At 49.8% G+C, this 25,634-nt stretch overlaps 1 protein-coding gene and 1 non-coding gene across 2 annotated transcripts; both read left to right on the top strand.

Annotated features, from left to right (window-relative positions):
* Positions 1-647: 647 nt before the first annotated feature.
* Positions 648-2,289, top strand: CARTPT (CART prepropeptide). The gene is made up of 3 exons (XM_062212437.1): positions 648-806; positions 1,212-1,295; positions 2,182-2,289. The coding sequence occupies exons 1-3, from the start codon at positions 648-650 to the stop codon at positions 2,287-2,289; spliced, it is 351 nt and encodes a 116-aa protein (XP_062068421.1).
* A 10,240-nt stretch (positions 2,290-12,529) lies between these two features.
* LOC133774743 (U6atac minor spliceosomal RNA) lies at positions 12,530-12,654 on the top strand. The gene has a single exon (XR_009868139.1). It is a non-coding gene; the product is annotated as a U6atac minor spliceosomal RNA (small nuclear RNA).
* The last annotated feature ends 12,980 nt before the right edge of the window (positions 12,655-25,634 follow it).

Consider the following 25,634-nt stretch of genomic DNA (forward strand, 5'->3'; position numbering starts at 1 on the left):
GCTTGAGAGTGGTGGGGCCTGGGCTGCAACCTGTGCTCCTCACATTGCTGCCGAATTGGGGTTCCTCTCGTTTTCCCTTCTTTCCGTCTAGGGATCCATCGTGGAGAGGGCCCTGATCTCTTTTCTTTTATGTTTGCCTCCCCGATCCCACCGAGTTTTCTGGAGGTAACGCTCCCTACCCCTGCAGCCACACGGGGTCTGGGGCCAGGCGGCAGGGCAGGCGAGGTGGCTCCCTCTGCCCTAACGGCTCTAGGCGGTGGGAAGCGACTCTTCTGCCTGTGCAATGCCCCGAAGGCTTTTTCCATCTCCTTGGCCCCTTCCGCTCTCCATCCCTCACCTCTGGTCCCTCGACTTCAGCTCAGGCCCCTCGGGGAGCGTCTCTGGCCGCGGGGCTGACAGCATTTGGGGGCGCAGGGTCCTGTTCTCTGCGCTAAGGCCATCTGCGCGCAGAGCCTCGTTCCCGGGCGCCGGGAGCCCGGCGGGCATTGACGTCAAGCGGCGGCGGAGCGCTGCCTACAGACGGTTGACCCGGGCCCTCCTCCACACCCCCTTCCTTCCTCGCCCCCTCCCTCTTCTCCGCTCCCGGACCCCAGCTCGCTATAAAAGGCGAGAGCCAGGGGCGCCTGGCAGCGACGAGTTTCAGCACCATGGAGAGCCCCCGCCTGCGGCTGCTGCCCCTCCTGGGCGCCGCCCTGCTGCTGATGCTACCTCTGCTGGGCGCGCGTGCCCAGGAGGACGCCGATCTCCAGCCGCGAGCCCTGGACATCTACTCTGCCGTGGAGGACGCTTCCCACGAGAAGGAGCTGGTCGGTATTGCCCTCGCCCCGGGCCCCTTCGAGCCGCCGCGCGGTCCCTGCCTTTGCACGCTCCCCTCCTCCCTCCACTCCGTTCCGGGAGTCAGGGCACGGGGAGCGGAGCGCAAAACCCACTCTGCGCGATGTCTCGAGCCCACGGGCTCCGGGCAGTCTGCAGAGCGCCTCCCGGCCCCCTGTCCCTCGGATCAACAGGAGCCTCAGCGGCTCCGGGTCCTGCGGTCAGCACCCGGGACAGCGCCCGTTGACTTTCCATCCCTCCCACACCCCCTCTGCCCGCCGAGCCCAGCTGCAGAGTGTGCCTGGGTCCCTGGCTCCTGGTAACTAGGGCTGGAAGTTAGCACCTGGGCTGGGCTCACAGCCAAGGCGCAACTTGGGGCTGCGGACGGTGTGTTGCAGATCGAAGCGCTGCAGGAGGTCTTGAAGAAGCTCAAGAGTAAAAGAATTCCTATCTACGAGAAGAAGTACGGCCAGGTCCCCATGGTAAGGATGTGGGGTCATTTCCTTCCCTTGATTTGCCAGAAGCAAACGCTCGCCTTAAGTCTAATTCAGACTTACCCCCAGAATGTGGTTAAATGACGCAGGCTATGGGTTTGCAGAATTCTGGGGGCTCCTTTTTGCTTCCATCTCCAGTACCTTGTCTCTTGATCTCTAAGGGCAGAGGGGAGACCACCGGCCACTTGGGACGATTGGAGGTCTGTGCTGGAATCTGCAGGCGGGAGCCTATGCTGGGGAGGAGCTTTGGGTCTCACCTCTGGGAGAATTCTCTGCCTTGGACAGCCTTTGCATCCACTCACTTCTTGCTCCCCAATTCCTCTACCCTTCCAGAGCACAGTCCGTGTTGTTCAGATCCTAAGTTGTAGAATCTTCTGAATTCTTCAATCTGGACTAGTCACCTTGGGTGGCTCTGGGTAAAAGGCACAACATACCCACACACACACTCTTTAAGCTCCTCTCCCCACTCCCCCTTTTTTTTTGGATGAGGAAGTGGTAAAACAGGAAACAGGAGTTGTGAGAAAATATCAGTCTATATTGTTTATTTCCTAAAAAAAAGGTTTTTTTTTCCCCATGGTTGAGAAAAAAAAAAGGAGCTAGGAAATATGACCCCTTTCTCTCCACTAAAAAGTGGAATAAACTAGGAGGGGATCAACAATTCAATTTTCTTTTTTAAAAGCAATCTTCTCACTGACGTTTTATAATGTCACAAAGCTCCACATGTTCCAGGCCTGACCGTACTTAGACCTCTGGTGCTGCTGCTGCTGGGGTCCAGCCAATTTTCTCCAAGCAGCAGACACTGTGTTGGTGGGGAGACTTGCCCATGGGACCTGGGTTAGCTCAGGCTGATGACCACCCATTGTGCTGTTTGCAGTGTGATGCCGGTGAGCAGTGTGCAGTGCGGAAAGGAGCCAGGATTGGGAAGCTGTGCGACTGTCCCCGAGGGACCTCCTGCAACTCCTTCCTCCTGAAGTGCTTATGAAGGGGCTTCCACGCTCCTCCATCGGTCACTCCCCCCGACCCCTTCCACTTCCCCCCACCCCGAGGACCACACCTTCCTCCCTGGAGTTTGGCTTTAGTGACAAATAAAGTTTGCATTTCCCTCTAAGGGCAAGGGGCTCTTTTCCTGCTGTTTCAAAGTAAAAGAACACATTATATGTTACTGCGTGAAGGATAATGCCTTATACGGTGTTGCAGTGTTGCTATGTGTGCAAAGTACCCTTTTCTTATTTTATTTGACGAACTCTTGTGTACTGTTGTGTAAGGAAGGAGAACTTTGCTTTGAAAATTGTATTTTTCTATGTGGCATGGCGGAGTGAAAATTAGGTCTAGTTAATCTTGGTAGATGACATCACCTCCTGGAAACTAAATCACCCCAAGCAACACAAAGTGAAGCATGTACAAATTATACATAATAAAGTGTTTTTAATAACTACTCATAGTGCAGTGTTGTTTCTATAAAGGTAATTTAAGTAGGAATAGTGAAATTAATCATGCTGTTGTTTCAAAGAGAAATACTTTTAAAAATAGCAGTCCATTGGGAGATCGGCACCTCAGTTCGGAGGAGTTTTGATCATTAATTAGCAGATTGGCACACCAGCTCCTCTCTACTCTGTTTTCCTTTGATCTCAGTGCTGTGTGCTCTGTGCATGGGTGTGTGGGATGAGGTGGAGATGGTGGCAGGTGGGGTGATTTAATTTTGTTCATTAAGATCCTTAGCTAGCCCCTTAATTTAAACAATAAGACCAAGAAAAGACCAATTGTTTCAGACTTCAGCCACATTAAAAGCAATTGGAAGACTCAGAACTTCAGTTCTGGCAACTCCTTTGTAAGAAAATATACATTGATTAAACAAGCAAAAAGACTTTTAGGGAGTTGGTGTTTGTCCAAAGGAAGGGAAACCACTTAAATACACACCTTCTAAAAACTGTGCAAGGGAAAACAGTTACTTTAGCACACAGATTTGAGGGGTACAAATGAATACTGGTGGGGCAAATTCAACTCAAGAAATATAAAAATATTGAGTAGGCTTCAAATGTACCTCATTTGCTTATATCAGATCACGTTTTTAAAGTTTTAAGCTCAATGAAGTAACATGTAAGCAGCAGCATCATGAGAGGTATGGATGTGAACAGCTTTCTCGTTGAAATGCAAGAGGCACCTGTGGGACAATAGAACTTACAAGTGAAGTCCCCTACTGATAGATGGGGAGCAAGAGTATGCTGGTAGAAAATATTCTCAGGGTTGACGTGGTGGTGCAGTGGGTTAAGCTGCTGCCTCTAATGCCGACATCCCACATCAGAATACTCCGTCAAGTTCCAGCTGCTACGCTTCCAATCCAGCTACCTGCCATTGTGCCTGGGAAGGCAGTGGAAGATGTCCCAAGTACTTGAACCTGTGCCACCAACATGGGAGATCCACATGGAGTTCCAGGCTCCTGGCATCAGCCTGATCCAGCCCTGTTTTTTATGGCCTTTTGGGGAGTGCACCAGAGGATGGACAACCTCTCTCTCTCTCTCTCTCTCTCCTCTGTCAATCTGCCTTTCAAATAAATAAATAAATCCTAAAAATAATTCTCATGGAGTAGATGGGATGGTTTGCGGGTGGGAGGGTGGTTATGGGGAGAAAAACTGCTATAATCCAAAAGTTGTACTTTCAAAATTTATATTTATTAAATAAAATTTTTCTAAAAAAAAAGAGAAAAAATTTTCATACACAGTTGCAGTGCTGTCATTGTTACTACAAGCATGCCCAATCTCTCTCATTTTGCAAGATAGATGTTATTGCCATTTTTAGGACAAGATTATAGAATTTGCTTAAATCATACAATTCTAAGTCTTGATTTCAGGATTAATCCCTTTGACTCCAAAGAGTCACCTTTTTCTTCCATGTCATCTTGAGCAGTCAGCCACAGGCTGGTGGGGTGCTGAGTTCCCCAGAGAGAACTTCTTTCTTTCACTCACTGGAGGCCATTGTGTATTTTTTGGTGTCATGTTCCTGTTTTCAGTCCCTTATAACAGGGCTATTTGTGATTGAAATGTATTATGTTTTAATCTTTTAAAACTGCAAGGAATTGTTTAATAGTTCCACAATCTGCTGCTATTTTTCAGAAATCATTTCTGTTTAAAATTCTAATGTTCTTTTTAGATTTATTTTATTTATTTGAAAGATAGAGTGACACTTTGAAGAGGGAGAAGAGAGAGGGAGGGAGAGAGGGAGGGAGGGAGAGAGAGAGAGAGAGAGATCTTCCATCTTCTGGGTTCACCCCCTAAATGGCCCCAATAACCTGGATTGAGCCAAACTGAACCCAGGATCCTAGAACTCCATCTGGGTCTCCCATGTGGATGGCAGGGGCCCAAGCACTTGGGCCATCCTCTGCTGCTTTTCCCTGGTACATTAGCAATGAGCTGGGTTGGAAGCACATCAGATGGGACTTGAACTTGAATACGGGATGCTGGCATTGTCAGCAGTAGCCTAATCCACTGTGCCACCATGCTGGACCCTCGCCTTGTTCTTTTTCTTTTTCTTTCTATTTTTTTTCCCCAGTGGGAGGTAAAATAGCAAGGTTTATTAGGGAAGGGACATCTGTAAGGACGGATGGGCACCTCTCCAGACAGAGCCTGAGAGACTGGGGGAGAGGGGAAGGAGCGAGGTTACATGTTGAGTGGAGAGATTACACCTGACCAGGCCAGGCAGGCGGCTCAGCAGAGGACAGAGGGCTGAGTGCCTCGCCTTGTTCTTGAGCCCGTAACTATTCCTACCTGTGCCAATCCAAAATAAGTCAGACCAGAACATTTCTTTAGTCTTCGATTGGTGCATAGCCAGGACCTCAGGGCTAACACTTAGATCTTCTTTCTTCTTCAGCCTGGATGCTTTCCCCAAAGCAACAAGTGCTGGAGGAAGGTGTAGTTTAAAGAAGGGACTATGGACTCTGCTCTGGATTCCTTCAATTTGTCCTTCTCATGCCCACTTCTGGCACATCCCCTCCTTTCTTGTTTACTCAGAATAAAGGGCACTGTACAGTGGCTGCAGAGAGTGGTGATAGAGAATATGTAGGCTGAGTATGAACAGGCTTTTTCTAAAAATGTCGGGGGTCCAGGTTTAAGTTAATGGGGCTGGCCGGCGCCGTGGCTCAATAGGCTAATCTTCCGCCTTGCGGCGCCGGCACACCGGGTTCTAGTCCCGGTCAGGGCACTGGATTCTGTCCCGGTTGCCCCTCTTCCAGGCCAGCTCTCTGCTATGGCCCGGGAGTGCAGTGGAGGATGGCCCAAGTCCTTGGGCCCTGCACCCCATGGGAGACCAGGAGAAGCACCTGGCTCCTGCCATCGGATCAGCGCGGTGCACTGGCCGCAGCGTGCCGCTGCGGCCATTGGAGGGTGAACCAACAGCAAAGGAAGACCTTTCTCTCTGTCTCTCTCTCTCTCTCACTGTCCACTCTGCCTGTCAATAAATAAATAAATAAAAATTTAAAAAATGGGGCTAACAACATTCCACACTGGTGATGAGGACATTTAACCTGAAACGGCTCATTAAAATCACTTTGCCTTCCCATTTTACCACAACTACAGCTTCCCTTCAAACAGAATGCATCAGTATGTTTAATGATCGAAGATCCCTGGGGTGGGGACAAGAAGGTTACAGAAAAGGAAAATTTTAACGAGGCAGTAGTCACCCCCTGCGAGGCCCAGAGACCATCTAAGATTGGCTGGAAAGCCAGGGCCTTGAGTCATGACAAGCAACCACATCTAATGCTCTGTGGACTCTTACAAGGCTTGGGGATGAGCACCTGGAGCAGTGGTTCTCACAGGGGCCTGGAACCAGTGCAGGAAAGTTGTCAGATGACTTCTCTCAACTGCTCGTGAGCACTCCCCCCACAGTAATTACTAATGCCACACCCCTTACGCGATGCTAGCATCTGGAGGTCTGTGAGCCATGCACGATACCCGGGTACCTACACCCCCTTCCAATCTTGGTAATAGCACATCTGAGTAGGGGGAGCATTGTTAGGTTGTATAATTAAATAATACCCATGGGCTAAGCAAGCTCCCCGAGAAGCTCTGCAATGATGACTTAGTTTTTATTATAGTTTATTCATTCACTTGTTCCACACATTTCTGAGTGCCTTTCATGTAGCAGGTGCTGAGAACATATTGATTAAATGAGACAGACATAATCCTTGTTCTCATGAGACAATTAATAAGAAACAAACACATGAAAGTTATAAGCCATGAGAAATTACAGGAAGGACATTAAAGGAGCAAATGGTGGTATCTATGCAAAGAGGTGGAGGAGGAGAAGGTGAAGGGAAGCACCAGAAAGGTAGAGAGCTTCAGGCAAAGAGTTTGGCCAGGACACAAATCCAAAGACTTCAGCATTGATTGAAGTTCAAGTTCAGAGAGGTTGCCATGCCTAAGGAACTGAAAGGTGGCCAAGGACTCTTGGGAAATGCACATCCAGATGAGGAGAGATCCGAGTAGCTACTGCTGCACTGGGATATTTCAGCCCCCTCTGGCGTACAGTCATCTTGCACAGGTGTAAGGTGGAATTAGCTGTTCATCGGTCAAGAGCATCCCAAGGGAAAAGGGGCTGAGAGCGAAGAGGGTGTTGTCCTGCTGTCAGCTCCAGTCTTCTTCGTTTCACTGATGAGTGACTACATTTCTCTCCAGCCTGATTAATGCATGCTTACGATTTACTTCCCCTACCTTCCTAAGCTTGAGTGTGCTCTTTAGGGGTTCTACTCTAGGGGGCCTACCAGCACACCTGATTGGGCTTGAAAATAGTTTGTTTCTGTGACTATTTCTAGATGGGCTTCCTCAATCTGCAGAATCAGCTAGATGCAAGAGGTTAAAACTGTAGGGAAGAAAGAGGGAGTAATTGATGGAGTGAGGCTCTTGTCGGGGCTGAGTGTGGAATTCAGAGGCAGGAAGAAGATCAGTGATGAGGAGGAGGGTCACGTGATGGGTATAGAGGCAGGCGACTTTGTATGTGGGTTGGCAGGAAGTTGCGGTAAATAATCTGTGACTTCCACTTTCCAAGGAAATAAAGATATGAAGTCTGCATAGGAGGAGGTGAGGAATTACTTATTCAATCCTTCTGTGAATGCAGTATAAAAACTAGTGATTGCCAGGCTTCTGCTGCAGAGTGGCAGTCACAATGATGAAACATAATGCATTAATTTTTATTTATTTGAAAGGCAGAGGGGTAGAAAAAGAGGGAGAGACATGAGAGATCTTCCATTCCACCAGTTCACTCCCAAAATGCTCACAAGAGCCAGGTATAGGCCAGGCTGAAGCCAGGAGCCAGGAACTCCATTCAGAACTCCCACGTGGGTGGGAAGAACCCAAGTATTTAGACCATCATCTGTTGCTTTCCAGGCAGGTAGTGTGGAGTAGCCAGGACTCCAGACAGGCACTCTGGTGTGGGATGTTGGTATCCCAGGCAGTATCTTTTTTTTTTTTTTAAGATTTATTTATTTTACTTGAGAGGCAGAGTTATAGACAGAGAGCGAGAGACAAAGAGAGAGGTCTTCCATTGCCTGGTTAACTCCCCAAATGGCTGCAACAGCCTGAGCTAGGCTGATCCAAAGCTAGGAGCCAGGAATTTCTTGCAGGTCTCCCACATGGGTTCAGGGGCCCAAGCATTTGGGCCATCTTCTACTGCTTTCCCAGGCCTTAGCAGAGAGCTGGATGAGAAATGGAGCAGCTGGAACACAAACCAGCACCCATATGGGATGCCAGCACTGCAGGCAGATGCTTAACCTGCTAGGCCATAGCGCCAGCCCCCAAAGCAGTGTCTTAACCCACTGCGCCATAACCCCTGCCCCTCGTTAGATGTTAAGCACTATACAGAGAGGAAGATGAATTTGGAGGGCGCAAGAGGTAGCTTATCAAGGCTTGTAGACAAAGTGGTATCTGAATATTCTTTGAAGAATGCATAGTAAGTCAAAAGGTGAAGACTGGGGGAAATTCAGCTAAGGTCTGGGAAACAGTGGGAACCTAAGTATTCAGGGGAAAGAGAATATGCTCAAAAATAGCTTGGATGTGGCTGAGTCCACTGGGTGTATGGCAGGAGAGGTCAGCGTGGGCCGGGTTGTGGGGGTGTCCAGTGCTAGGGTACTGTCTTCACTACTTCATTCCTAGGGATCACAGATGTGCTCTAAGAAGCCCAGTCTAGCAGCATACTAAGAGAGGGGCACCCTGGAGGGCAGGCCAGGTGGGAAGATGTTGCAATAGTCCCAAAAGGAAGTGAGGAGGGTCTCTTACATGGATAAGGGTGCGGGAGACAGTGCCAAGCAGTGGCTTCTAAGGTGGAGCTCCTGAGCGTATAAGTCCCTGGCTGTCACTGTCCGCTTCTCTCTCGGTTCCTAGTCTGTAAGTGAAGGTTCTGAAGCAGTTAGGTTTTGTGGGTTTTATCGAGTGCTGCTGCTCCCACTGGACAGCTTTCCAGGCTCCTGGCTTCAGCCTGCCCCAGCCCTGGCTGTTACAGCCATTCTGGGGAGTGAACCAGCAGATGGAAGATCTCTCTGTCTCCCCCTTTCTCTCTCTCTCTCTCTCCCTTTCAAATAAATAATTAAAAAGCAAATCCTAAAAGTAAGTAAATAAAAGAGATCTCAGTTCTGTTGCCACGTTTTGCCATTTGAGGGCGGAATGAGAAATGAGCAGTCTGCAGGAGGAAGCACCCTTGTAAGAATTCGATCATGCTGGCGTTCTGATCTTGGACTTCCCGCCTCCAGAACTGTGAGAACCATCTTGTTTATGAATCCTCAAGTCTGTGTGAATGTGTGATAGCAGCTTGAACGGAGACAAATGCTATCTGTTGTGTTTACAAGTCTATATGCTCACATGCATTAATAATATGTTGTAATATTCCCAAATCTTCCTACTAGTTACGAATCTTTTAAAAATATTTTTTCTGTGAATTTTATAAAATATTTATTCATTTGAAAGGCAGATTTACAGAAAGAGAGGGAGAGACAGAGATCTTCCATCTGCTAGTTCACTCCCTAAATGACTGCAATGGCCAGGGTTGGGCCAGGCTGTGAAGCCAGGAGCCTGGAATTCCATCCTGGTCTCCCACATGAGTGGCAGGGACCCAGGTATTTGGGGCCATCTTCTGCTGCTTTCCCAGGCACATGAGCAGGGAGCTGGCTTGGAAGTGGGGTTGTCAGATTCGAACTGGTACTCATACGGGATGCTGAGACCACTGGTGGCAGCTTAATCTACTGTGTCACAACGCCGGCCCCTCTCCCCTCTATGAACTTTAAAAAATGTTTAATTGCTTATGTTCATCTACTTGAAAGGCAAAGTGAGGGGGGCGGTGAGCTTGAGAGACAAAAACAGAAAGAGCACTTCCAGCACCCCCTGGTTCACTCCCCGAATGCCTGCAACAGCCAGGGATGGACCAGGTCGAAGACAGGAGCCTGGAACTCCATCAGGGCATCCTATACCATTGGCAGGAGCCCAAGCACCTGAACCAGACCTCGAACTGGTGCTCTGATATGAGATGCTGGCATTGAAAGCAGTGGCTTAGCCTGCTGTGCTGTAACACCAGCCCCCCAAGAATCAACATTTCTTTCTTGCTGTAAATCTTGTATCACCGACGTGAAGGTGTTTTGCTCCTCCTCAGAGAGGGGTATCACTAGCCTTCTGCTCAAACTTGGTATCAGTGGGTGTGGTGAGGAATAGTCTGTCAGTGTTTTGAACGTATTTTACCCAACTTTTTGCATGCTTAGGGACTCTACTCAAGTCTACTGGGAACGATATCTCTGTGGGTGTAAATGCAGAATTCATGACAGGGTACTCACCCGTAGAGAAATTGTCTACAAAATGCCGGTTTAATGGGGCAGCCAATCACAGAATAGCACACTCACCCATTGCAAGGAAGGTCATGTGATCCAGGTCCAGCCCCCAGGGCTTGGCCACTCCTGGTAGCAGTGCCTGAACTGGATGAATACCTCATCCAAGAGGGTCAATCCCAGGGCTTTGCTGGGCTGGAAGCACGGGTCTCAGAAGGAGACTTTTTTTTTTTTTTGACAGGCAGAGTTAGTGAGAAAGAGAGAGACAGAGAGAAAGGTCCTCCCTCCGTTGGCTCACCCCCCCAAATGCCCACCGCAGCTGGCGCGCTGAGCCGATCCGAAGCCGGGAGCCAGGTGCTTCTCCTGGTCTCCCATGCGGGTGCAGGGCCCAAGCACTTGAGCCATCCTCCACTGCACTCCTGGGCCACAGTAGAGAGCTGGCCTGGAAGAGGGGCAACTGGGACTAGAACCCTGCAACCACATGGGATGCCAGTGCTGCAGGCGGAGGATTAGCCAAGTGAGCCACGGCGCCGGCCCAGAAGGAGACTCTTTCCCACAGGGTTTCCAAGCTGCCGGCTGGGAGTTCCAGGATTTGGGAAGTCATCTCTCCTGTGAAGAGAGCCTGTGTTTAGAATGAAGCCAAACAGACAGAGGTTGTGAGATAAGGGGATGGGGGGAGGGGGGCGGGGACAGAGAGAGAGAGAGAGAGAGAGAGAGAGAGAATATGACTATGAATGAATGGAAATGCCTCCGTGTCCTGAGATATTGATCCTGATTCTTCATGCTTGCTCACTGATTGTCACCCTCAGAGCCCATGAGCCCATGAGCCCATGAGATTCCAGGGGTCTTTGTATCTTTTCCAGCCTGCAAGTTAAGACATTGTCTTTGCCTCGCATTCTCTGTTTTGCTGGTTCTTAAGCCAGGGTTTTGTTGAGCTCTGACATAAAATGTGCCTGCAGAAGGGACCGAGGGCTGCCTTTCCTGATTTCCCTCTGGGCACCCTGGCCCATGGGAATGCCTTTCCCCCAGACACCTGTTGTGCCTTTGTGGATGCTATTGCCAGCCCCTTAGGACACTGCCTGGCATGCTCCTGTGCCATCACGTGTCCCCACAGCACACGTCATGCACACTGTACCTACTCACTCGCTTTCTCCACAAGTGAGCAAGGGCCATGCGTGTTCACTGATTAACAAGGGTGCTTCAGAGGTCTGTGGGGAAATGGAGTTAAAGGGCAAGTTGAGATTGGTCTCACAAATCTTTGAAATCCATTCATAGCTTTTTTTATAACGTGCATTTTCGTCAACTTTTTGAAAACTCCTTGTATTCATGGATTTCAAATTTTTTTGCACCAAAATAAACTTCTGTTTTAATTCCATTTTTCATGAAGATTTTGAAGTACCCTCTTATCTCTCTCTCCTTTTAAATATTTATTTATTTATTTGCAAGTCAGAGTTACACAGAGAGAGGGAGAGAGAGAGAGAGAGAGAGAGAGAGAGAGAGAGAGAGAGAGAGAGAGAGAGAGAAAGGCATCCATTCACTGGTTCACTCCCCAAAAAGTTGCAATGATCAGGGCTGGGGCCAGGGCAAAGCCAGGAGCCAGGAGCTTCTTCCAGGTCTCCCACATGGGTGCAGGGGCCCAAGCACTTAGGCCATCTTCTGCTGTTTTCCCGTGCATTAATAGGGAACTGGCTTGGAAGTGGAGCAGCCGGGACTCCTACGCATGCTCACATGGGATGTGTGTGCCTGCAGGCATGGGCTTAACTCACTGTACCACAACACCAGCCCCATCTCTCTCTCTTTTAAAGTATTTTATTTGAAAGACAGACAGAGAGACAAAGAAATATTTTGCATCTGTTGGTTCACTCCCCAAATGCCTGCAATAGCCAGGGCAGGGCCAGGCCAAAGCCGGGAGCCCAGAACTCAATCTAAATCTCCCATACGGGTGGCAGGGACCAAATCACTTGAACCACCACCTGTTCCCTCCGTGATGCACATTAGCAGGAGGTTGGAATCGAAGCAGAGCTGAAATTTGAACCCAAACACTCTGATATGGGCTGAAGGCATCCCACATGGCCTCTCCACCGCTACACCAAACACCTACCTCCCCAGGGTATTTCCATCAGTAAAGAAAATGGAGTGAGCCAAGACATACCTGGCTTTCTGATTTGGGCTCCACTGGCAGGAAAAAAAGCATGGCTGTGCCAGAAGTAACGGTGGAAGTGCAGAATTTACAAGCACTGATGGTTTCCATGGCTGTAGGTCAAGTACATTCTTCTTAGAGGTGAACTGAAGCATGTAAAATCTTCCAGTTTCAGCTCTAAGAGTTTATGAACTTTTCTACCTTACAGAATTGTCTTCAATTTGAAGCCCTGGCATTCAGAGACGTCTTGACTTGTAGTCACTGAATGTGACATGAGAACAGTCTCTGGTGCCGTGCGGAGGGGGAAACGTTAGCACGCCCCTTGACGAGGATGAGAGAGGCCCTTTGGCCTGACAGCACACATACGGTCAAAGCATCGCCAGCTGCTTCGTGGCCTCTAACCACTGTTTCTGAGACCACTATGCTTAGTGAAATAAGCAAGTCCACAAAAGGCAAACATCACGTTTTCTCCGTTATGTGGTAGTTACTGTAGAATGCAACAAAAGCCCCACAATGCACAAGAATGGAACTGACATCTGATGATTTGATTATTATTTTGAGCCCCTGTCCATACTCCTGTGGAACAATGGTCTTTCTACTTGTTGAAGACTATGGCTAGTGGTGCATTAAGCCTGTGATAATAAAGTTTACATTGTTGTAAAAATTAAAGAAGAGAAAAGGAAGGAAGGAGGGGGACAGAGGATGGCGGCAGGGAGGGAAGAATGTTTATCTTCTTAAAACCATATCTATCCTTCCTCTCTGTCTCTCTCTCTCTCACTGTCTATAACTCTACTTGTCAAATAAAAAAGAAAAAGAATATATTAAAAGGGGCCGGCGCCGTGGCTCACTTGGTTAATCCTCTGCCTGCAGTGCCGGCATCCCATATGGGTGCCAGTTCTAGTCCCGGTTGCCCCTCTTCCAGGCCAGCTCTCTGCTGTGGCCTGGGAAGGCAGTGGAGGATGGCCCAAGTGCTTGGACCCTGCACCCCATGGGAGACCAGGAGGAAGTGCCTGCCTCCTGGCTTCGGATCAGCGCAGTGTGCCGGCCGTAGCGGCCATTTGGGGAGTGAACCAACGGAAGGAAGACCTTTCTTTCTGTCTCTCTCTCTCACTGTCTAACTCTGCCTGTCAAATAAATAAATAAAAAAGAATATATTAAAAGAACCATATCTATGAAATACATGAAATCTTTCAGATTACAAAAAGGGTATTTTCTGCAATATTAAGGATCAAATTAGACACATATTTTGGATGAAATTACAAGAAAGAGCATATTAAAAAATATTAGCGGTGAAATCCCTTAAAGAATAAACATCTCTCTGAGGATAAAAATAAAAAATGTTCTATTTAGAGTTAGTGATTTGTTGCTAACAATTTACATTCTTCTGTATTTTAATGGATGACCTATGTTCACCTGCTCCAGCTTGTCCTCTAAAAGGAACAAAAAATTGCCTCGTTTAAAGAGGAAAACAGAACCACTAAAAGCCAGTCTAGCTTTTCCCAGTCTGAGAGTAAGAAAACTGTGAGAAGAGGTGGGATGGCCAGCCAGCTGATCAGTCCTCCCCTCGTCTTGGAGACAGGGCAGTCTGTGCTGGCCCAAGCACAAGGCACAGCTTAAGACCGAGGCAGAGAGCAAAGGTTTCTGTTCAAACACTCATGGGCGTAGCAGTTCCAAAGCCATTGAATAAGAAGAAAATGGGGGGAGGAGGAGGAGAACGCGTGCTCCACTTTAGCATTCCTTTACAGATCTGAAGTCATTTGTCGTCTTTTTTTTTTTTTTTTTTGACAGGCAGAGTGGACAGTGAGAGAGAGAGAGACAGAGAGAAAGGTCTTCCTTTGCCGTTGGTTCACCCTCCAATGGCTGCTGAGGCCGGCGCATCTCGCTGATCCGAAGGCAGGAGCCAGGTGCTTCTCCTGGTCTCCCATGGGGTGCAGGGCCAAGCACTTGGGCCATCCTCCACTGCCTTCCCGGGCCATAGCCGAGAGCTGGCCTGGAAGAGGGGCAACCGGGATAGAATCCGGCGCCCCGACTGGGACTAGAACCCGGTGTGCTGGCGCTGCTAGGTGGAGGATTAGCCTGTTGAGCCGCAGTGCCGGCCCATTTGTCGTCCTACGGACACAGATGCCCTGATCTCACATTCTGGAATCACTCATAACGTTCAGTGGATTCAGAGACGCAGGTGCCTGGCGGGTGGGGGAGGGAGGAAGACTTTGGTGAAAGGAGCAGAACACGGCCTAACCCTTCGTTTCCCTAGGGAAAAGCCAAACACAGCATCAGAACAGTGTGGGCAGTGAGTCTCTGGGCAGTGGCCGTCTTCATCCGAAACCAAGCACCCGGGGCCGGTGCTGTGGCGTAGTGGGTAAAGTTGCTGCCTGCAGTGCTGGCATCCCGTATGGGTGCCAGTTTGAGACCTGGCTACTTCTGATCCAGCTCTCTGCTGTGGCCTGGGAAAGCAGCAGAAGATGGCCCAAGTCCTTGGGCCCCTGCACCCATGTGGGAGACCTGGAAGAAGCTCCTGGCTCCTGGCTTCGGATCGGCTCAGTTCCGGCTGTTGTGGCCATCTGGGGAGTGAACCATAGGATGGAAGACCTCTCTCTCTGCCTCTCCTTCTCTTTCTGTGAAACTCTTTCAAATAAATAAATAAATCTTAAAAAAAAAAAAAAAAACAACCAAGTACCCTTAGCTGCTGTATACGCTGTACTGAGTATTTCTCTGTTGGTGTTCTACTATTTATCTAGAGTTGGGGCCGGCGCCGTGGCTCAATAGGCTAATCCTCCGCCTGCAGTGCTGGCACACCGGGTTCTAGTCCCAGTTGGGGCGCCGGATTCTGTCCCGGTTGCCCCTCTTCCAGGCCAGCTCTCTGCTATGGCCCGGGAGTGCAGTGGAGGATGGCCCAAGTGCTTGGGCTCTGCACCCCATGGGAGACCAGGAGAAGCACCTGGCTCCTGCCATCGGATCTGCGTGGTGCACCAGCCATTGGAGGGTGAACCAACGGCAAAGGAAGACCTTTTTCTCTCTCTCTCTCTCTCACTGTCCACTCTGCCTGTCAAAAAAAAAAAAAATAATAATAGAGTTGGGCTCTACCATTTTTTTTTCTTTTTTAAAAATATTTATTTATTTATTTGAAAAAGTTACACAGAGAGAGGAGAGGCAGAGAGAGAGAGGTCTTCCATCCGCTGGTTCACTCCCTAGATGGCCGCAACAGCCGGAACTGAGCTGATCCAGAAGCCAGGAGCCAGGAGCTTCCTCCAGGTCTTCCATGCGGGTGCAGGGACCCAAAGACTTGGGCCATCTTCTACTGCTATCCCAGGCCATAGCAGAGAGCTGGATTGGAAGTGGAGCAGCCAGGTCTCGAACCGGCGCCTACATGGGATGCCAGCGCTTCAGGCTAGGGCGTTAACCCACTGCGCCACAGTGCCAGCCCCACCATTTTTTTTCTTAAGAATTGCAGTCAGCTCTAGCCGAGAGGGCCACGTCCCTGCTCTGTGCCTCAGTTTGCCAGGCGGCACACCCAGAAGCACTGCAGATGCAGGCACACGCAGTGTGTCCATGGGCCTTGGTTGTTATGAAACAGTCCTCCGGCAGACAGCAACTTCCAGGTGAAAAAGGAAATTCGGCTGCCTCAGGCTCCCTTAGCCCCACTGCAAAATACAAGCTAATCCGTGCATTAGCTTCCTCTTATCTGTGCTTTGGCAATGGCAGTGGTTACGGAAAAGTTAAGGCAGATTTCAAGAGATCAGCTGAATAGTGCACTCTGGTGCTGCTCTTAGAATACATTGACTGTGGGGCCGGCGCCGTGGCTCACTTGGCTAATCCTCCGCCTGAGGCGCCGGCATCCTGTGCTTGGGCACCTGCACCTGTGTGGGAAACCAAGAGGAAGCACCTGGCTCCTGGCTTCGGATCGGCATAGTTCCGCCTGTAGCGGCCATTTGGGGGGGTGAACCAACGGAAGGAAGACCTTTCTTTCTGTTTCTCTCTCTCACTGTCTATAACTCTACCTCTCAAATAAATAAATAAAATCTTAAAAAAAAAAAAAAGAATACATTGACTGTTGAGGGACCTCACAGCCCTGTCTTTAGAAACCTCACTGTCTTCCGAGGCTGTCTTTCTCACAGAGGCCAAATGGGCCTTTTGAATTTGGTGCCATCTGTAGTCACTTAGAATTGAAGACAAATCACCTGTCGTAGCTTTTCCTCTCGGCTTTGGCTCAGATCAGAGCGGCCTGGGAGTTTTCAGAGAGGCCTGGTTCCGTTCTCACAGACTGATTTAAGTGCCTGAAGCCACTATTTTTTTAAAGATTATTTATTTATTTGAAATAATTACACATAGAGAGAAGGAGAGGTAGAAAGAGAGAGACAGAGAGAGAGAGACAGAGAGAGAGGTCTTCCATCTACTGGTTCACTCCCCAATTGGCCGCAATGGCCGGAGCTGTGCCGATCCGAAGCCAGGAGCCAGAATCCTCTTTTGGGTCTCCTACGTGGGTGCAGGGGCCCAAGCACTTGGGCCATCTTCTACTGCTTTCCCGGGCCATAGCACAGAGCTGGACTGGAAGTGGAACAGCCAGGACTCAAATCGGCACCCATATGGGATGCCGGCAGTGAAGGCGGCGGCTTTACCCGCTACGCCACAGCGCTGGCCCCACGACTACTTTCATATTTTGAATCTACAGGGATGTAAAATGTCTGTTCATTGTTTAAACCAAGAATTAACAGAATCAGGGCAAATAAATGTGAATCACAGTTAACAGAGACTTGTAGAACAACACAGCAAAACGCTAAAAATACCAAATACTGTGACTCCCACAGGTCCTTCTCTGTGTCGTTACTGGTCAGTTCTGAAGCCACAGTCTCTCAAATGACCCGGCTGCTTTACCTTTGTCCCACACTGAATTCACCATGGGATTTAGCGGTCATCACACACATCCGCTTTAGGAACTTCTGGTACCAGAGGCCCAATCGCAGCCTCCCGGCTACTCGTGCTTGTGTCGAGACAAGTGTCAAGTTTACGGTCATCTTCTTTCCCACTCCCGCAGTTGTGTTGTCCCGGGCACAAATCCACCCAGCGCTGCTGCAAGAGTGGTGGCCCTGTGTGTCCGAGAGCAGGCCGCTGAGTTTCTAGAAGTGTTCTGGGTTTCCTGCAGAGTCTCTGTGGCGATGACGCCACATGGCTTCCCCCCTCCCTGGAGGGGCCTGGTGCCGTGCCCACGTGCCCTCCCGGTGGATAGCACAAAGGGACAAGTGAGGCCAAGGAGGACAAGAGCGGGCACTGCAAGGAGAGGTGTCCAGGGCAGCTGCTGTGGTGCAGACACACCTGTGTGCAAGTCTTGTCTGAGCTTGTTGGTGTCTATGTCTGCAGCCAGGGTCTTCTTTGTCATGACCCAGTCTTTACAATGGAAAAGGTGAGGTGAGAGTGTGAGAGACAAGTGGGCCATGGATTGGTTTCATCACTGATGTTAACACAGTCTGCGGCCAGAACTTGTATTTCTTGATCAGGGACCCCATTCCTGTGGTTTAAAGTTAAAAAGGATAAACAGGGAGACAGGGTCAGGCTTCTCCCTCTCCCTTCCTCCCATTTGCCCTGGAAGTCATCACTGTTATTTCCAATTTTTTAAAAAAGATTTATTTATTTACTTGAAAGAGCCACAGAGAGAGGGAGAGACAGAGAAAGAGGGTGAGACAGAGCTTCCATCTGCTGGTCCACTCCCCAGATGGAGTGCTGGGCCAGGCTGAAGACAGGAGCCAGGAGCTTCATCTGGGTCTGCCACGTGGATGGCAGGGGTCCAAATACATGGGCCACCTTCTGCCGCTTTCCCTCAGGCCACTAGCAGGGAGCTGGATCGGCAGTGGAGCAGCCAGACACGAACTGGCACCCATATGGGATGTTGGTATCACAGGTGGTGGATTTACCTGCTGCGCCATAGCGTTGGTCCCTATTCTTCCTTATTTATCTGTCCAGCAGGTCTAACTATTCCTCCTCCAGTCTAATCCTCTTCCTCCCCACTCAAAAGGCAATCTGTAACACCCGTTTCTCTGCTCTGTTGCATTTTCCATGTAACTTAGGTAGATAGTTTTTCCATTATGTAGAAAGCTGCTTTTTGTTGTTGTTGCTGCAGCGTCAGAGTAGTCTTCTATATGGATTCATCACGATGCTAACTTTATTATTAAAAGGAACAATATATTGGGCCCAATTTTCTGGCCACCAGATAGATGCTAGAATGCTCAGATGAAAGAGAGCCCAGCTGTAGTGCCCACAGCCCCACCGGTCCCAGTGTAGCGATGCTGGATCGCTCCGATGCTTCGATCCTTAATTTGCCACTGCTTCAGCCATGGTGACACAGGCCAGGTGCAAGCCTTTTGAGTCTTAGTTTTCTGACCTATGAAAAATAGGATATGGGGGCTGGCCTTGTGTTGCAGCGGGTAAAGCCATTGTTTACAGAGCTGTTCTTTCTATTTGGTCACTTGTTGGTTCTGATGGGTCCGCTTCCAATCTGGCTCCCTGCTAGTGCACCTGGGAAAGCAGTGGAAGATGGTCTAAGTGTTTGGGCCTGTGCTACCCGTGTGGTAGACAGGGATGAAGCTCCTGGTTCTTGGCTTTGGCCTGGCTCAACTCCTGGCCTTTTTGACCATCCAAGGAGTTCAGGGAGTGAGCCAGTGGATGGAAGTTTCTCTCTCTCTCTCTCTCTCTCTCTCTCTCTTTCTCTCTCTCTCTCCCTCTCCCCCTCCCTGTCTCTCTCTGTGTGTCTCTCTCCTTCTTTCTATAATTCTGACTTTCAAATTAATGAATAAACCTTTAAAAAAAAAGTTAGGATATGGGTCAGATCACCTGTCAAAGGTCATTCCCCACTAGTATTTTGTAATTTTTTTGCCACACACACAAGATTTCCTGGGGCTACTTACTTACATATTCTACAAGTTAAAGTTCAATGTCTAAAAATGTCCAGGGAGTCTCAGCGGCTCTCCAGCCAGATTCCTGTGTTCCCAGGTGTGGTGAGAGGGAGGGATGTGAGCAGGGAATAATCAGAAACAGCTGAAGATGGGCTCAGGTTGTAGCCTCAGATGTGGGGGCTCAGGGAGGAGCAGCTGAGACATCTGTGTCCCCCTCAGCATGCAAGGCAGCAGTGGCTCGTGTCCCAGAGCAGGGACAGCTGCTGGGGGTCTGGGGCTTTGTCCGCTGGGACTTCGGCACCTCCTCTGGCAAAGGGGACCTTCAGCCTATTGCAGTGGGGACCCCAAACACTTCTTTATTCACTTTGATGTCCCGGTCAGAGGTGGCAGCCAGTGCCAGGAGAGCTGCAGCCACTCGGGAAGGTAGGGCGGAGAGTAGCACCCGGCCTTCCAGGAGCCGCTGTTCTTGGGCTGGCTCCCACCTCCTGACATCAGCCCTGCGCCCTGGGAGCTGCCAGGTGAGCTGCCTGGTCTGGCCCTTCAAGAACAGCAGTCCCCACCCTGGACTGAGCTTCCCTTGCCCGTCTGTGCCCAGGCCCCTGGGTTGGTCTGGCCAGGCCTGTTTTGCAGATGCTGGGCTGACATTCAGAAAGGGCAAGAGCTGCTGGTTTGCCTGCACGCTACCTGGCTGCAGCCCAGACAAAGACCAGGCCTGTTTGCTTCTCCATCAGATGGGCATTTTCCTTTGGGTCCCAGTCCTTTTTGAGGCTATGCTGAGGCTGTGCCTAGCCCTGGATGGAGCTGCCCCAAGCCAGACCTGAGAGGCTGGCTGTCCTCATCACAGCTGGCCATGCTGGTGATGATCATGTGCAAAAACACCGCATTTCTGTGCCACGGGCCCAGGAGTTGGGAGCGCCTGTGGAAGCAGCTCTGAGACTTCCAAGGGGGAAGATCAGCCCCGGGGGCATCCCTGCACTGCTCAGGACTGGTCAGGAGGTGGTGCCCTTGGGGACCGTGGAGAAAGTGCCTCCATTCCCATGGCTGTGGCCGGCACAGGACTGGACCTGGGATGTGTTTCCAGCCAATGAGGTGCATGGGGGTCTTGGTAGTGTGGGGGGTGGAGTTACCTGGGAAACTCTTTCTTGCCCTTAAAAGGGAGTGGGTTCAGCTACCACCTATGGTGTCAGCATCCCATATGGGCACTGGGTTGAGCCCCAGCCCGGCCCAGCCCCGGCCATTGTGGCCACCTGGGGAATGACCCAGTGTCTGGCAGATTGCTGTGCCTCCCCTGACCCAACCCCGTAACTCTACCTTTCAAGTAAATACATAAATCTTTAATTCCTCCTATCTTTTGTGAGTTTTTTGCTAATATTTATTATTTATTTGAAAGGCAGAGTTATACAGAGAGAGGGAGAGACAGAGAAAGAGAGAGAGAGAGAAAGATGTTCCATCCATTGGTTCGCTCTCCAGATGGCTGCATCAAGCAGTGCTGGGCCAGGGAGAAGCAGGGAGCCAGGAACTCCATCCAGGTCTCCCACGTGGGTGGTGGCGGCCCAAGCACATGGGCCATCTTCCACGGCCTTCCCAGGACTAGAAGTGGAGCAGCCAGGACCAAAACCAGTGCATATATGGAATGTCAATGTCGCAGGCAGAGGCTTAATCTGCTGTGCCACAACACCACTGCCCTCTCCCGACAGGTGCAGGCGGACACCTCCAAGACCCGAGGGAACCTGTTTTCTGCCCACTGTGTCCACACAGCACAGCCCCAGTGCCCTGTGGGTGACACCTCGCACACACAGCCACCACGTTCCATTGCCCTGTCCCTTGCACTTCCAGGAGAGCGGCCATCGGATTCCCCACAGTGGAGACCGAGATGTTCTGACTTGTATTTTTCACTTAACGTTATGTCATGGGCGAAACGTTTCACACCAACATATTCCATTTAGACTCTTTCCTTCTCAGGGTTATAAATGATACTAAAATAGAAACCCCTGGGAATAGATGTTTACAAGTGCAATTTGGGGATTGAGACGAGTGTGTAGTTTTGGGTCTGGCTGTGTGTTTATGGGCAAGCTACCCTCTGGAAGTCTGGCACGAGTGTGCAGCCGTGTGAGCCGAGGTCCCCTGCACAACAGCTCCCCTGGAGAGTCACACCCACACAGAGGCACCCTTGGTGTGGAGTTTGGGTTTCTCTGATTCCAGTGGCTGCTGGACATTTAAAACGTGCCTGGCTTTCTCCTCCTGTGAACTGCTGTGTGCAGCTGGGCCCATTGTCCAGGTGCGGCAATGGGGTCTGGAGGTTGGCAGGGGTTCCTCTCTGGAGAATGGAGTTTGGAACTGGACCAGCCTGGGTTGCACAACCTCCCAAGCTCACACTGTTGTGGCTGAGCGAGTTCTGACAGGGGAGTGTCACACCCTGATAAACTTTGGAGTCTTTATTGCTGGTGGTCAAGGGCTCATGCCCCCCAGAAGCTCAAAGCAACGGGGTATATACATGCAAAAAAACCCAAGCAGAGGAGGGGGACACATGGTTGCTAGAGTTGGGTGTCGGCACTGCAGGCGTGGTTTCTCCTGCCACGCCACAGCGCAGGCCCCACGGCCTTCCTGCTCTTGCCACTGTTAGCCTAGGATCTGAGATCTTTACTGGAACACACAATGGAGCAAGGACAGCAGCCTTTTATCTGTATTGGCCTCTAGTCCACCTGACGATGTAGACGCAGGCCCAGCCCCCACCTCACTGAGATGTTCTCCTGCTGCCTTCTTCAAATACCTTAAACTCACCACCCCTCCCTGATCCTCCCCTCACCCAACTCAGCTCCCCTCCTCCACCCTTGACCCACCCCCCAAAGAAGCTCAGCAACGCCCCTCCCTCCACCGTGGTGCTCAGCTGGCTCAAGCTACAGAAGCTCAGCCCACAACAGAGTTCTTGCCTTCTGCCACGTGTTCCCGCTATGTGCTCGCTGGCACTCAGCCCTCTTTCCCTTTTGAATAAACCTGATCTGGCTGTGAATTTCTTGGGCTCTGGCTCTTATTTCCTGGGGTTGTTTGCTGATGAAGGGCTGTGCTCTGGGCATTACTGAAATGTAATGCGTGCTTTTCATAACAAAGAAAGATGCGCTGGGAGCTTTCCCTGAGCCTGTTGGAGAAGGAAAGCATTCATCATAAATGTGAGAAGCTGCAGTGGGCTAAGGCAGGAACTAGATGAGGGCCATGAGCTGGAAGCCACGCCTCCCCCACCTGTGTAATCCTATCTGCCCACTGTCAGTCAAATGACCCCTTCCCCAGGACCCCAGGATGTACCGCCCTGACCTGGGGCCTGGGGGCCTTATAGATAACCCCTCCTCTTTCCAATCTCATAAGAGGCTGGAGACTGGGGCGGGCTTGCTCTCATCCGGCGACCCAGAGGAAGCAGGGCACTGAAACCTCTCTCTCTCTCCCTCTCTCTCTCTCTCTCTCTCTCATGTTTTCCCATCAACACCCACTCCTGAACAATGCTTACAGGTGTGTGTGTGTGTGTGTGTGTGATTTCCTCACCTTTCAAATAAACTTGATCACTTTGTACGTGGTATTTGTGCCTGTACTTAGAGTGCTTCTCTAGGTAAAAGGCAAGGACCTGCAGTAAGGATTTTTAGATCCCACCTAGCCCACAACGAAACGCATACTTTCGTCCACATGCTAAGGCTGTGGCTTCTCGCCTGCCCCGCAGTCAGGAGGCTCAGTCGTGTAAATACGTATTTTGTCCCTGATGCAAAAACCTGAGCTCGCTCTTGGAACTCCGGCTCCACTCCACTCCAAGGTGCAGAATCCGCGTGGGACCAGCAGGCTGACGTGTGCAGGAGGCATGTTCCCCCCCCCCCCCCCCAGCTTTCCTAAAGTCTTAATTAACACAGGGCGGTCTCCCTCCTCTCCCTCAAGGTCTCAAAGATAAATGTTTCTTCCAAATTATATTACATTTTAGGGGAATAATAACAATGATAATGTATAATCATAACCATATTATTAGTCACCTCTAATGATAAAAACTCTGTAGGCCCTGGGATGCTTTTCAGTAACAACTTTAATCTCCCCCCTCATCTCTCTCTAAATCCCCCTTTCCTTCTCTGTCATTCTGCCTGGCAAATAATTAAACGAAATCTTTAAAAAAAAATATGAGGGGGAAACACATTTCCATCCCTTCTGATTTCTTAAAACTTTCTCCCCCTTCAATTTGCAAGAAAAAAAAAAATCTCTCTAGTCACACATCCATGCTACAATTACAACAAAGTTACAACTCACTTAGGCAGTGTTTTCTTTGGGTTGTTTGCTGCATTTGACAAAGACATGGATAAACTCACAAATGCAAAAGAGTGGTCTGCAGGAGTGTCAGTGCTTCTTCCATAGACCGTGGGAGAAAAGCTGAAGTGTAGGATTCCTGCATGTGCTTCCTGGCTTTGTCATACATGTCATCATGTGTGCATGTACTGAGGGCTTAAAGATTCAAATCAGGGGAGTGTTCTCTGTAGCTCTGTAGTAACCTTCAAGTATAGTCTGTGACAGTTTAACACCCCCCCCCCCTCCGAGGGGCTGACTTTGTGGCGTAGTGGGTAAATCCTATATGGGTGCCGGTGGGAGTCCTGGCTGCTCCACTTCCCAGGTACTGAGGATTATCTACAGAGTAAAGCTGAGCTTGTGCTACGTGTCCATCCACCCTGTGGACTGGGAACTCAGAGCCTGTGCTTGTGGGTGGTGCTGACCCTGCTGAGCCAGTGTGTGCTCTGGGGGCCTTCCCTCCCCTCTCCAACAATTTTTTTTAAAGATTTATCTATTTTATTTGAAATACAGAGTTACAGAGCAGAGGGAGAGGGAGAGAGAGGGGGAGAGAGAGAAAGAGAGGGTGAGAGAGAGGTCTTCCTTCCGCTGGTTCACTCCCCAAATGGCTGCAATGGCAGAGCTGGGCCGATCCAAAGCCAGGGGCCAGGAGCTTCCTCCAGGTCTCCCATCTGGGTGCAGGGGTCCAAGGACTTGGACCATCTTCTACTACTTTCCCAGGCCATAGCAGAGAGCTGGATTGGAAGTGGAGAGGCCCGGACTTGAACCAGCACACATATGGGATGCTGGCATTGCAGGTGGTGACTTCATCCACTATGGCACAGAGCTGGCCCCTCCAATACTGCTTTGAGTGAAGCCACCCACACATATCTGGACTGTCTTTAAGCCACTGAGGACCTGCTTGTTGACCTGAGTACATGAACAGTGGTCATGAAATACAGGAATGCTCTGTGTTAGGTTGGTTCATGCTTGTGTAGTCTTTTCAGCACAATGTGTTCCTTTAGTAGGATTCATACATGAACAATTAAAAATACTGTAACTAAAAAACTTGGAATAACTGAGGAAATATTGAATATATAAGAACTGGTATATAAGATATCTATCTATCTATCTATCTATCTATCTATCTATCTATCTATCATATATATAAGAGCTAATCAGGGCCAGCACTGTCACGCACCAGGTTAAGTTGTTGCCTGGGACGCTGGCACCCCATATAGGCATTGGTTCCTGTCCTGGTTGCTCCACTTCCTATCCAGCTCCCTGCTAATGCACCTGGAAAAGCAGTGGAGGATGGCCCAAGTGCTTGGGCCCCTGCACCCACATGAGAGACTCAGATGAAGCTCCTGGCTCCTGGCTTCAGCCTGGGTTAGTCCTGGCCATTGTGGTCATTTTGGGAGTGAACCAGTATATGGAAGATTCTCTGTCTCTCTCTCCCTCTCTCTCTGGAAGGCAGCTAGGCTCACTACACCATGAACACACATTCTCCCCCTCTCTCTGTATCTTTGCCTTTCAAATAAAATAATTTTTTTTTTTAAAAAAGACCTCATCAATGAAGACATGAAATGGGTGGTACTCATCGAATAAGTATTCAGTGTATACCTATGACCCACCAGGCATTAGAATAAATATTTATGTACTGCTGTATCCAGGGATAATGACAAACATCGAGACTTTACCATGTGCCAGCAATGTCATAGTGCTGCATGTGAATTAGCATCTCGCAACAACCCTATGCTGAAACTGAGGTACTAGGGTATTATGTAAGCTGGCCATATTCACACACTGATTTTTGGAGCTAGGATTCAAATCCACCTGTCTACTCCAGAACCTACTATACTGGGAGATACAAAAGCTATAGAAAACGGAGTTCTTTAGCCATAGGGAGCTGACAAATTGGTCAGGAAAGTGAGATTCCTATTTGTGTAAGAGCAGCATGAGAACACATGGCCCCCGTAAACCCCAGTGTTCTGCAGCAGATTATGACTGCTACTGGCAACACAGAAAAGAGAATACGATGACAGCCAGAGAGGGAGCATTTTAGAGCAGACTAGAGATGAGGATAGAAGTCAACAGAAAAAGAGATCAGTCAACAACAATAAAAAAATAGATTCAGGGGCCAGCACTGTGGCTCCCTTGGTTAATCTTCTGCCTGTGGCGCCGGCATCCCATATGGGCACTGTATTCTGTCCCGGTTGCTC

Source organism: Lepus europaeus, chromosome 15 (genome assembly GCF_033115175.1).
Source record: "Lepus europaeus isolate LE1 chromosome 15, mLepTim1.pri, whole genome shotgun sequence".
NCBI lineage: Eukaryota > Metazoa > Chordata > Mammalia > Lagomorpha > Leporidae > Lepus > Lepus europaeus.

What these genes read in the sequence shown, in the direction of transcription:
- CARTPT (XM_062212437.1), top strand. Translation starts at nt 648, where the DNA reads ATGGAGAGCCCCCGCCTGCGGCTGCTGCCCCTCCTGGGCGCCGCCCTG. An exon ending in CTTCCCACGAGAAGGAGCTG is followed by an intron (nt 807 to 1,211) that starts GTCGGTATTGCC and finishes GGTGTGTTGCAG; the next exon opens with ATCGAAGCGCTGCAGGAGGT. An exon ending in AGTACGGCCAGGTCCCCATG is followed by an intron (nt 1,296 to 2,181) that starts GTAAGGATGTGG and finishes TGCTGTTTGCAG; the next exon opens with TGTGATGCCGGTGAGCAGTG.